Source organism: Ixodes scapularis, unplaced genomic scaffold, assembly GCF_016920785.2.
Source record: "Ixodes scapularis isolate PalLabHiFi unplaced genomic scaffold, ASM1692078v2 PGA_scaffold11__112_contigs__length_91849675, whole genome shotgun sequence".
In the NCBI taxonomy this organism is placed as follows: domain Eukaryota; kingdom Metazoa; phylum Arthropoda; class Arachnida; order Ixodida; family Ixodidae; genus Ixodes; species Ixodes scapularis.
This window is the reverse complement of record NW_024609837.1, coordinates 24,663,249-24,676,199: the sequence shown is the minus strand read 5'-3', so window position 1 is coordinate 24,676,199 and position 12,951 is coordinate 24,663,249. Positions and strand designations below refer to the sequence as shown.

The 12,951-nt window shown below is 45.2% G+C and overlaps 1 protein-coding gene across 1 annotated transcript in view; it reads left to right on the top strand.

Annotated features, from left to right (window-relative positions):
* The window catches only part of LOC8037361 (neuroblastoma-amplified sequence), a 74,030-nt gene that overhangs the window by 37,759 nt on the left and 23,320 nt on the right, over positions 1-12,951 (top strand). Inside the window, exons 30-41 of the mRNA XM_029989216.4 lie at positions 15-117; positions 1,965-2,185; positions 3,020-3,132; positions 4,204-4,280; positions 4,887-4,982; positions 5,079-5,200; positions 6,151-6,298; positions 7,845-8,011; positions 8,767-8,899; positions 9,841-9,973; positions 11,165-11,256; positions 11,912-12,067. Coding sequence (XP_029845076.2) covers positions 15-117; positions 1,965-2,185; positions 3,020-3,132; positions 4,204-4,280; positions 4,887-4,982; positions 5,079-5,200; positions 6,151-6,298; positions 7,845-8,011; positions 8,767-8,899; positions 9,841-9,973; positions 11,165-11,256; positions 11,912-12,067 — 1,561 coding nt within the window. The remainder of the gene's footprint in view (positions 1-14; positions 118-1,964; positions 2,186-3,019; positions 3,133-4,203; positions 4,281-4,886; positions 4,983-5,078; positions 5,201-6,150; positions 6,299-7,844; positions 8,012-8,766; positions 8,900-9,840; positions 9,974-11,164; positions 11,257-11,911; positions 12,068-12,951) is intronic.

The window sequence follows — 12,951 nt, the reverse complement described above, 5'->3', positions numbered from 1 at the left end:
TTTCTTTGTTGCAGATCTCCCGCACTGAGTGAAACGGAGTGGTGCAGTTTTCTCAATGACATCTTGCAGTTCCAGCAGAGCACCTTCAAAAATGTTGGGCCCACTAGCTGCATTAAGGTATAACCTCCTTTTTCTTAATAGATTCACTATTTGTAAAAATGAATTACTACTCCATTTTTAAAGTGGTAGCTTTATAGGACCAACTAACCTCAGAAGCCACGTAAGCACGAAATGTGTAGGTTGATCAGTTCGTAACCGCTAAACAATCTAGAAAAGAATGGCAACTGGTGCCAGGGATCGATGCCCGGTCACTGAAGTGGAAGCTGAGTGTCCTGCCTACTGAGCTACGGATCCAGCAGGCAGGAACGGGAGGAGCAGAAGCAGGTAGTGTGAAAAAGAGTGTGGAGTGGAGAGGGGGGTGGAAAGGGCAAGAAAGAGAGGAGCAGAAACAAGTGGCGAAGAAAGAGTGTGCAGAATGAATAGAAGTGAAAAGGTGTGAATAGGGGTGAAAAGGTGTGAATAATAGTGAAAAGGTGTTACGAAGAGAATGGTGTGACGTAATCTGTACCTATACAAAACCCTGCATCATGCACCACCTAAACTGAGAGCACCACCCATCCAAGGTGCTGAAGGACTAAGGGTCATCCTGTCCTAGGCACCACCTGAACTAAGAGCCCCACCCACCCTATAAAGCTACCGCTTTTAAACGTATTTGGCACAATGACCAAACATGCAGCCGATTTTTGTAATCCAAGTTTTGCTTTGTAACCTAAACATTTGGTATGCCAGTAATTCTTTTTAGGATGTCTTAAAAAAAGCTTGCTGTGCTAAAATCTGGAGCTAGGATGGTTTTTAAATTCCTTACACTTGGAAACTTTGTCACCTTTAAAAAATGTAAATTTTTTTTTATTTTTAAGGTTTACACTTTTTGAAACAAGCACCACACTTTAAAAAATATATTTTTTAGCACATGGTTAGGAGATGTATGTCACAAAACCAACTCCCCCCCAAAGGTTTTTTTAGTGCAATATTTTTATTTTGAGTAAAGTGTGCTTCTATTCCAAGATATCAGCCCCAATATAGGAGCATATACCCAGCAATACGTGTTTTACCTGGGAACTTAAAAAAAAATGCCTCCCAGCCTTTCCGCTTTGGTGAAGAAGGAAGACCAGTAAAGCTGTACTTTGGTGGGAATGAAGTACTTATAAATGTAAGGATTAAGGTGTGATGGTGTAATTTGGGATTTGAACGATTAAAGAATCAGACATATATATATAACAATCTGGGGTTTTTATTCGTTTGGTAACCACGAGGACGACGTCCTAGTGGTTATGAACGAGGACGTCTAGGACGACCTCAAGGATGACTTCTTGGGCGACCTCAAGGATGACGCCTAGATGATGACGTCAAGGACGACCTCAAGGTCGACTTTTAAGACAACCTCGAGGACGATGCCTAAATTACGATGCCTAGGACGACCTCAGGGACGACCTCAAGGATGAGTTCTAGGATGACCTCAAGCACAACGTCTAGGACTACCTCAAGGACGACTTCTAGGGCAACCTCAAGGATGACTTTTAGGATGACCTTGAGGGCAACCTCCTGGACGACCTCAAGGAAGACATCTAGGACGACCTCAAGGACAACCTCTAGAACAACCTCAAGGACAACTTCTAGGACGACGCCTAGAGAAATTCAGCTTTTCCACTGTGGTGAAAACCAGAGTGGAAAGGCTGGAAAGGTTTCCGCCATCTATGAGCAACAAGACAACCGGCTTGTCTGGTTGTTGCGGTTGTCTGGTTGCTCATAGGTGGCAGTAGCTGTCCAGAGTTTTGTGTCGAAATTTGTTTGGCCGCAGAAAAAATACTGGAGAAACTAGGCTTTAACAGCTCCACTGTAGAATCTTTTTTGAAGTTTGGCATTTTTTTAAGGCGTTGGCAACCGTCCTTGTTTGTTTTGCGCAGATTGTGGCGCGAGCTCTGCTTTGCTCCGGCAACAAGGATTTCCTGGCCCCGGCATCCAGGCTCTTGACCTGTGCCCGCGACGGCAGCAAGCAGACGTCTCCCAAGACCACATTCTCGGCGAAGCTCCCGTACGAGGCCTCGGTCGAGCTCGTTCTGTCGGCCGCCAGGGAATATGTGGACTCAGCCTCCTCCCACGCAGATCCCAGCATCACGCTGGCTCGGTGAGTTTGATTGGGGCTTACGTATCCCCATGTGGCAGGTTTAAGTCCCAGCCGAAGCGCCCGCCATCCAGCGGAAGCTTATCGCGGAGGAGGTGCCAAGCAGCCGAGATTTCGGTTGCGCTGTTAAAAGAACCCCCCAAAAGGGTGAAACACGTCCATAGTCCTCCGCTGGGGCATGCCTAAATGTCCTCTGCTGCATTAAGCAGATGGGACATCTCCGGCTGGAGGTTCGGGAGACCAAATAAAAATGCTATAAACGCACCAGTCAGAGATATGGGTTCCAACTTGCAGGAGTCCAGAGTCTAAGAACACAAACAGACAAGTTGTGGGGTTTGTGCAAAACAGTCGTCCCAAGCGCAGCATTGCCGGTTTGCTGCGATTAACCTGCGTGGCTCACTGTTGAAAACCTGTCCCTACCGCAGTGTGTGCCAGTTCTCTCGTCTTTCCCTTGTGTTCAGACTAGAACCACATCTCTCCCAAAGTTCAGATTAATGTTTTTAAATTATTGTTCGCTCGTGTACCGGGTGCCTGTCTTGTCAACACGCTGCCTCTAAACGTTAGGGAGATTGATTTGTATAGGATACTGATGTCCTGCGGTATAATGCAAGCTCAAGTTTTCTTTTGAACAACTCCTGCCACCTTATAAATGGCAGACCACTTCTTTTATCTCATAGTGTATAATTTGTATAGGATACTAATGTTTTTTATTTGATACGATGCAAGTTCAAGCATCTCTTTATGCAACAGTTGTCACTTTATAGGTAGCAAGCACTTCTCTTAATGTATTTGGCGTTGCCTCTCAGCGTTGTGGCATTGTGTCTTGCCGTCCCACAGCGCTTGCCTCCGTATCCTGGAGGGCAAGATTCCCGAGGTCCAAGCAGAGCTGGACTTCTTGTCGGCGCTTCCTCTCCTAAGCCATTTCCGTGTGGCCACTTTGCCAGTGCAAGGTAAATGTGAAACTTCTTACGATATTTGATTTTGGAAGTGTAGGCACACAATTGTTCAATGAGGGATATGGGGAAAAAAATTTGGCATTATGAAACAGGATTATCTTCATCTCCTACATCTGATTATCTCGTGGGGACGCCGTTGGGATCTTTCTGTGACTCGCACAGGTGTGAGGTACTATCCAGTTTGGCTGTAGCATCCTCTTCGTAGAGGATTAGCCCGTCGCTCAAAATTCGCACACTAGCTGCTTTCTTTCCTCTCCCGCCCGTGGCTTCTGCAGTACTGCACGCAACTAGGTAGTGAGAGGGAGTATGCTTCCAGCAACCTTGACGAGGTAAATTGTATGTTGCGAAAAGATTATCTTTATTTTGTTTGCTTCATTCTACAGCAGAACCGTCCATTTGATGGGAAAATTGGTAGCTTAGGAGGAAAAGAAATGAGAGCCAATTGTTTAGGAAAAAACAAACGCATGTAAACAAAATCTTGTGCCTGTTGCTTGCCTCACGAGCTGGGAAGCGTTCATTTTAAGCTCCCAAAGGAACAAACTTGTTTCATGATCTCAGTGAAGGAACCGAAGAAGAAGCTTTAAGGTGTTTTTGTTTTAGAGCGCAGCTCTTAGACACCAGTTTCCAGGTTGAACGGCATTGCGCGTGTTGCATTACGGTACGTTTTCCTGCTAAAGTTAGCGGAGAAATTTTCTCGCTAAAATTAGCGGGGAAATATTTCCACTAAATTTAAAGGGAAATTTTCCCACAAAGGTAGCGGGGAACCCACCAAATTTAGCAGAGAAATTGATGTCATGTGACCTCTGCCAATTCAGTTTCCCCGCTAAATTTAGCAGGGAAAATGATGTCATGACTTCGTGTCACGTCACCCATGAACAAATGCAGCGGCAGGACGGAAGGAGGAGGAGGAGGGGAGAAGGAGGAGGGTAGGAAGAGGAGGGGCATGCCCTCTTCTGCTCCTCTCCCCCCTCCTCCTCCTCAAGAGCTGTGCTCTAGTTTCGCATTACAGAGATTTGTAAACGTCTTTAATTTTTTAAAGTCTCGTTTTTACTTTTATGGTTTCAGTGCGTCGCTGCGACAAGATGGAACTGATACGGGAGGCACTGCGACAGACTCCAAATGCCTACAAACAGTCCTCTAAGGTCGGCGTCTTTGTACTCTGTCGGAAAATGTTTACTAATTTCAAAAATTTCTCGGGAACCTTGCAGTGTTAAATTTTATGTGCACTTTGAGCTCGGCAAGGCAATAGGCAGACAGACTACACTTTCTTATCACGCTGCTAGTATTTATTACAGAGCTGCGCGATAACTATCGCAAAAGCAGAACTTTAGCCAGAAGTCAGGCACCAGATCTTTTCCAGCATTGTCGTCAAAGGCTCACAGAAAAAACAACTAAACTAAGATTAGTTTTTTAATTAAGTGCTTGAATAAAACACGTTACGAAATAAACTTTGCCCATTCCCCCCCCCCTCAAAAAAAAAAAAAAAATAATAATAATAATTTAGCACAATATTTAGGTTGCGGGACTCATCTTGAGTATTGCGACATGCTTCCATTTGGCACTTCTGTTTCGGTACGGTTTGTCGAAATAGAACCACGTTTTGGAATCTCGGGAGCTCAGTGTTCTTTTTAAAGCAAATTACAATGTTTATACAATTTTTTTTGTTTTTGTTTTTGCAAGTTTGTTGATATATATTTGAGTCCAGACTGCAGTCTTACCATTCAACCTATGATTCGGTACCTCTGCAGTTGCTCAGACTGTCCGAGTTCCTTCGCCTGTACGGAGACGACGCAAAACGACGGGAAGGTGCGGTCTTGTCTCTCCTCGCCGACGCTGCCTTTCAGGTCCGTCTCACCGTCTTTTTCTACGCCCGTCTGCGACCCCTTGGCCCGACAACATTCCTGTGCAACTGAAAACGCTTTAAATCTTTTTGCCTTAAGGATAAGGACTACACGCACTGCTACGAGATCTGCGGCAAGCTGATGGCCGGCACCCACTCGGAGGGCTGGAAGATTTGCCAGAGCCTCGGACAGTGCTCCGATTTTGCTGATCTCTCTGCCAGGTATCCCAACTGTTTTGACCGTTGCTGGCTTCAATCGATTGGTTCTCTACTCGAGTGTCTGTCAACAGCAGTGGTTCACGAAACTGTGCACCTGTACAACAGCATAGAACAAAACGTGTCACATGAGCACATCCAAGAAAACATTGTAAAGCTTGGTTTTGGTAGCAAAAATGTCATCTTCTCTAAATTGTGAGAATAATTATTCGTGCTACTTTATCGTGTGATTGCCAATTATATTGCCACACAACTGCGAATCGCTCAACTGTGCTCATGAGGTGCTGTTATTGTCATGTGCCACGAGATTTGTATCTGCCAACCGTAGCCTTTCAAATAACTTACGTGGCTCCATTCGTGAAACCACCGTATAATCTTCTCCCATCTAACTTGATTCATTGATGACTGTTTGGATAGGTTTGATATCTAGACTGATGTGTATCGATTTGTTTGCAGGATAGCCTCTGAACTGTTATATGACCATACTACATAAAATTTACAACTTCATCCACTGGCTGTTATCCAGGATAATCCGCTACTAAATTAATTTTGCAGTATCATTGTAACTACTGTTCACATGATTACAACCACCTCGTGTTTATGACTATGAAACTCATACTTTACATGCTGCTGTCATGGGACCGCATGGTCGTGTAGCTTTACTAATTTCCAGCTTATTTTGCAGAACTGGTATGTTGTTTCCAGTCACATAACCACAGCTGGTACAAATAGTCATACGGTGAAAACCAAGTATGCATAGTTCAAATTGTTTGGCTGCCACATGACTACACTTCATGATTTTATCTGCGCGACTCCTACGTGAGCATGACCTGGTGCTTCCTTCAGAAATGTGCCGCAAATACTAACAGAGGCTATGGAACTGAAAGTGTGATAATTGTAATAGACACAACTGGAGCAGCCATTTCTTAGAAGCAGTTTTGTGCTGGTTCCCGCAGGCAAAAGCTCTTGGCCTTCTCCCTGTGCTATTGTCCCGAGCCCACGGTGGAGGGCCTCCTCAAGGCAACCCAACTCTTGGAGCTTCAGGAGATCTACCAGCGCTTAGACCTGCCTGCGGAAGACTGGTTCAACAATGGAAGGAACACCGTGAGTTGCATTTGACAGCAGAGCTGTTAAGGACTAGTTTCCCCAGTTTCATGTCTGTCACCAAATAAATGTCGGCACAAAACTCTGGACAGCTACCGCCACCTGGGAGCGATGGCAGCAACCTTTCCAGGCCTTTCCACTCTGGTTTTCACCAGAGCGGAAAAGGCCGAATTTCTCTAGGTGTCGTCCTAGAAGTCGTTCTTGAGGTCGTCCTAGACGTCGACCTTGAGGTCATCCGAGAGGAGGTCCTCAAGGTCGTCCTAGAAGTCGTCTTAGTAGTCATCCTCGAGGTCGTCCTCGAGGTCGTCCTAGAAGTTGTCCTTGTGGTCATCCTAAATGCTGTCCTCAAGGTCATCCTTGAGGTCCCCCCTGAGGGCGTCCTCGAGGTTGTCCTAGAAGTCGTCCTTGAGGTCATCCTAAACGCTGTCCTCGAGGTCGTCCTTGAGGTCCTCCCTGAGGTCGTCCTAGGCATCGTCCCTGAGGTCATCCTAGGCGTAATCCTTGAGTTCGTCTTAAGCGTCCTCTAGGCGGCGTCCTCGAGGTCATCCTAAAAGTCGTCCTTGAGGTTGTCCTAACGTCCTTGAGGTCGTCCAAGGGGTCACCCTTGAGGTCGTCCCACCATAGTACAGCTTCATTGGTCTTCCTTCTTCACCAGAGTGGAAAGGCTGAAAGTCTTTTTTGAGTACTTTTATATTTTTTTATTTGGTGAATTTAGCCTTGTTTGCTTCTGTAAGAAGGCGCAGGTTTTCTGTCTTCCCTTCAGCACACTGGAAGTGAGTCCATAGCTCTGCAAGAATACTCTAGCACAAGCACTTCATTTCAGTTCAAGTATGGCATGATGAAATGAAGGCTGGAAATGCGCTCATGAAGCAAGTCGCATTTCAAAGAGAGGCACTGCTGCTTTATCTGAATCACTAACAAATCAACATATAAATTGCCCCACAATCCAGGCCTGGCTTCGGCAATGAAAGTACGGGGAACACCACTGAAGTTCAATGAGTTTGGCATTCTGATAGGAAGACAAAACCAAAGTGGTCTTATCAGAAGGTATGATGCCTGGTTTGAAGACGTAAGAAACGAAAAAAACATTTTGGTAAGTTAATCAGAGAGTTAAACTTTTATGGGTTCCAGGTTAGAGAAATTCGACTGAACGTGACCTTTGATGTATGGGGTTAGGTTATCTCACAGATGCACACATCTGAGTGTACAAATGGCTCAAACGCCTGTTCGCGTTTCTCAACGTGGAAGTGAAATTTGAATTGCAGAATGTCGGGCAGGTGCTGCAACAGTCACTTCAATATGCCATTCCAATACACATCCACGGTCCAGCATAAAATTTGTACGGTCCAGCGCATGTGTGTTCATCCCCTCGAAAATTAAGCGTGCACCATACACACAGCATGTGCCACACAAACTTGCAAACGGCACCAGCCAGAAGTCCTTTATTGGAATGGTCTTTGTACTGGGCGTCATTAGCTCGCTCTTTCGTCTACTTTTAGGGAGGTTGTTGTCGTGGTCTACAGCCCAGGTTCTGTTCTCGTTCAAGTCTCCAGAAGCAGATGGCAAAGCTCTCTCGCCTCACGAGTCCGGGGATTCGGTTCAGTCTGACCGTGGGCGGGACCACCCCTGGGACTTTGTCGGGTACACGGCGGGAACGACCCGTTCGGTGCTGACAACCCTGGGCAGCGCTGAATTCTGGAAGGGCACAGTTCGGTGAGTCCTTGCAGCCTTGGCACCGACCTTTGCAAGAACTGATTTACTGCGGAGACTGAGCCGTGACTCTAAATACTTTAGTGTCACGTTAGCATATCATTCGATTATTGCGGGGTGGGATACTTCTATTTTAGGTCGCCTTCACGCTATATACTACTTCATTTCACTGTAAGTGAGAGCACAGACAAAGGCTAGAATGCTTAGAAGCACGGATGCACACACTGGAAGCACGTGATCACGACATACTGTAAAGGGCTTTTAACTTTCGCGAGGACCGGGTTTTTGCAAATTTTGCGATTTGATAATATTGCGAAAAATAGGTCCCTTTAACATATTGCCCCATGGTAACGAATACATAGCAAACCACACTCAATCACAAAGCCCACGAAATATTTCTAAATCCCACACTTCGAGAAATTAGCAAAATATTGAGCCCGCGAAAATAAAGTCATTTACAGTATAGCCACACTTGGTTGGTTCAGCCGATTATGGCATTTGTGCAGAAAGATGACAAATGGTGTTTAGTTTCTTTTTTGGGCGCCTCCCGATTAGCCTTGTCGGCACGTAGCATCCGCCGTGCTTGTAATTAGAGATGAAACGAAGTTTAGTGTGGATGTGTTGTGCTTTGCATTGTGTTCACATCGCATTATTGTTTAGAAGATAAACTTTGTGTTTTCATACCTTTAACTGCCGCTTGTCTTCGATTGATGTTCGGACATCCTAAACGGATTTTTTTATCTCGTCCAATCTTTCAGCAACCTGACTAATATCAAGCCCCAGAAAACGAGCGAGGAAAAGGTTTCGATCGCACGTTCCAACCACGAGCTGAAGCGCCTGGCTGTTCCGGCGTTCTACGAGTCCCTTTACAGGGACGCTTACTTGGGGAAGGTACGTGGCCAAGTTTTGCCATTTCGCTCGCCTGTTGTGTACTCGGCGGCTAGTGTACTGCAACGGAACACTGTTAGTCGATTGAGTGATTGGTAGACACTCGAGAGAGAAATGGCGGCGAAGGAATGCTTCTCGGAAAACGAGCTTCACATTTTATCTAGAGTGAGGGTTCTAAAACTTATTAATGCCGAGAAACCTTCGTCTCTGTTGAATGTCAGCGGAGAAACCCCTCCTGGGGGTCTCTACATTGGTGCGATAAAGCAGTGCAGGAGACCAGAGACCTTGTACACAGTAATGCACAGGCTAGACTAGAGCACCTTCGGAGAACCTGCAAGGCTTCTTAGGGAGCCTTGGTGTTTCTAGGAACCCAGTTTGGAGAACAGATGATCTAGAGTGTATGTAGTATAAAGTAAAGTAAGATTAGTAAATATGGAAAATTTGAAGGTAGCAATAATAGTTTGGAATTCCAAACATTCAAAGGAAGCTTCACGTAGAGTTCTATGTCATTTGTATTTTCCACCGTATGGGAACCTGTATGGCAGCTAAAGAGAGGTCAGGTGATGCTTCGGTAAACCAGTTGGCAGGTTTGTGGAGTCTGGCATTGCATCGGTGCTTGGAGTTACTATTTACCGAAAATTAGGTTGAACTACGCGCAGATCGACATGAATCTAGGTCTTTTTTATGTCCACGGTTGCTTTTTTTGTCATTGCGGGATATTTAAATTGAGGCAAGCTTCTTTCTTCAGAAACTTCTGCTTTTTCATTTATGTCGAAATATATTTTAGTATTTCGTGTTTTTCTGGTTCTTTTAGAGCCTCATGGTTGTACCTAATTTTCTTCATCAACGAAACAAAGCCAGCTCTTCATGCTTTCTCGGGAGCTATGTTGTGTGTCGTGACGTTTCTCTTCTTTTTCCCATCTCTGTCCCTACGGCCCACCCAGTATGAGCCGTCGTATGATCAGTATGACCTCCCCAAGTGGACGACCGTGCTGACCGATCTCCTCAACATCCTGAGGGCCTCCACAATCTCGGACTCTGTCAACGAGACCTCCCCATCCGCCGAAAACTCTCAGGGTGCGTCTGATTTTCAACGCAAAAACCTTTTTTGCCTTTTCAAGTTTCGGGTTGTGCAGTCATTTGTCGGTCAATGCCCAATTATTTTAAAGTGCAGCGCTTGGGCGGCTGTTCCCGGCTCGAGCGGCGTCGCCGTCGCCGGGATTGTGCGTTGCATTATGGGATGTTTTCCATAATGACGTCACGTGTGATGAGTGTCACGAGGGTCACTAGGGTCACGAGTGACGTCACGAAGGTCACTCGGGAAGGTCACGATGAAGGCCACAACCTTCATGGTGAAGGTCGTGACCTTCACGTGAAACTGCCGAAGCAGGGGAGAAGGAGAGGAGGGAAGGGGAGGAAGAGAAGGGGCATACCCTCCTTCTCCTCAAGAGCTGTGCTCTAGTTTGGCATTACAGTGAATTGTAAACATCTTTAATTTTTTTCATGTCACACGCAACACTGGAAAAAGCACAGATGTTTGAAGCTTGGCTTTAGAGTGTCCATCTAGTTGAACAAGTCACGCTGTGTTGTACGAAAGTTGGGTTTGCAAGTGTGGCTGTTAACTCAGTAGGAAACTAAGGTGGTCATCAAGAAAGAATGAAAGTCACATAGTCTGTAATGAACAAAATAACTGGAGATATGCAGGTGTCACATAGTTGCTCTCCGTGTGGTTGCTCATTCAATAACGGTTGCGAAGAGGTTTAGATGAGTGGTTTTATCTTAGGTGCTGTGCAAAGAGAGGGATGTTAATTAATTAAATGTAGAGAAGTGTATCTTTTAATGGGTCTTAACTGCTACCGCTTAATGTAACGATGGCTGCTGCATTGTTTCAAACAACATCTGAGTGTTTGTTATTGTAAATAAAAAATACTACTCAACTTTATGTCGCAAGGTAATGGATTTCGAAGCTGGTTTCAGTTGAAGCAGCACTGCACTTAGTAATTTTATTATAGCATTATGTATTCGGATGAAATACCATAATTGCAGCCTTTAATTAAAAAAGGGAGGCAGGTCAGTGTTTGATGTCTCCGTATATTGATCACATACCTAGAAAAGCCTGTAACATCCCTTGTCATAGCATCTTGCGTCTTTCTCTTACTTCCGAAAGTAATTTTAAGCATCGTAGAGGCAATGCCGAAGGCCTCACTGACTCGCCCAATGCAAAATTTTCTCAATGTTTCAACATACCTTCGACAATAAAAATTTCAGAAACCCGAGCATCCGTGCTTCTGGGGCTGTCCCGGGGGTTGTTTTTCGAGGACTCGCTGTTGGCACTGTGCTGCCTCTTTGCGGTAGAGCAGGTAAGTTGTTCTCATGTCCTGTCTTTTGTTGTGGTACTGTACCATACTAGTAATAAAGTTATTCTGCACAATTAATCTCTTTATCATACACTGGCACGAAGTAAAGCTGTGCCTGTGAAGGGGTTGCTTTTTATGTTCCAGCTGAGTGCACTTGTCGCCACTATGTCATGCTTCGTACAAGGCCGACTATTTTTTTTCTTTTGGCTGCGAGTGCTCGAAGCTGGTCAGGAAATAGAGTCCACGTCGATATGATTCTCCTTCAGCAACACCATCAACACCATTTTTAAAGTCTGTATACTGTAGACACTTAAAAACACATTGGTTCAATGAAAGGTGATGTGATTGGTCAGACTTTACCGCTGTACTGAGGTAATGCGTTTGGACCACAAGACATTTGTTTCGAAAGAGAAAATTTAGGAAGTCTGTCATGAAGCACCTCAGTTGAATGAGTGATTTATGCTGTCTCAACACTGTGAACCCGAAATTGGAACAAGCGACAAATGTAGCCATATCTGTGACTTGCAGTTGGTAACGGTGATCGTTTCCTCCTATTGTAGCGCAATTTTCAGTTGGATTTTTTTTCAGGTGGACTGGTGCAGTTTAGCCCTCGTAGCTGTCGCACCACAAAGCACCTAACAACCAATCAATCTTCCAGGTGGACCAAGTTGAGGAAGTGTTCCTGAACCTCCCCAGCACCCCCGTGGTTCTTGGTTTAGCTTCCTACTTCTTTTCGTTGACTGCCCTGATGGCGTCGCAGGCGGCGGACGTCTGCAAGTTGCTGCGCAGGGATATTGCGGACGTCATTGAAGAAGTGGGTTGCACTTTGTCCTGTTTTACAGGGAGCATTTTAAATGCATGACCATTATAGGTCATGCACTGCCAAAAACCAAAATACAACAAGGTGGCTTGGCAGGCGTTGAAGGTCGGCGGAGTAGTAGGGTCGAGCTCAAGAGCGAGACTGATCTGTACGCCACGGCGCAGCTTCTTTTAAGCCTTCCCTGGGAGCCTAGACTATTCTGCTCGATCCCTCTCGAACTATACATTCTGAACATGAATAGGCTAGACGGTTCTCCAACCTTCTCGAATCTTCTACTTTCACAAAGAAAGATAAAACGACACGCAGTGCCGGGAATCGAACCCGAGCCTCGTGCGTGCAAGCCAAACGCACCGCCGACTCGGCTCCGTAAGCGCGCGCACAATATTAACGCGGAAAAATCGCATGGCGAAAGATTGGTCGCCGAAAATTTTGTCTATAATGCGTGGTGTACGATATTAACGAGACATGACTCTATCATTGGGGAAATGTTTGTTTTCAATGGAGAGGCGAGAAGCTGGAAACATTTTGGAATGCAGAAACCTTTTTGCGCATAGTATTTATTGCTATGCGCAATGTCGCTGCTGCCCATTTGTTCGTCACCTTTCTTTGACTTCGAAAATTTGAACAGTGATTAGTGCTCTAATATTTGTAGGATGTACTGGGGTTTCCCTTCACCACTTTGGAAATGTTTTTTTTTTTTAGTTTGTTGTAGTTTATTAGTAGCAATAAGAATAATTGCGAATTTGTATTGTATCAGTTTTTTTTCTTTGATTTCTTGTGACTCCGAGTTGCTGGGTGGAGGTTATTAAACATAACACCATATTTTTGTCAGCCTAGTTGATCAACAATAATAAAGTAATTTTTCTCAGCCTTATTGA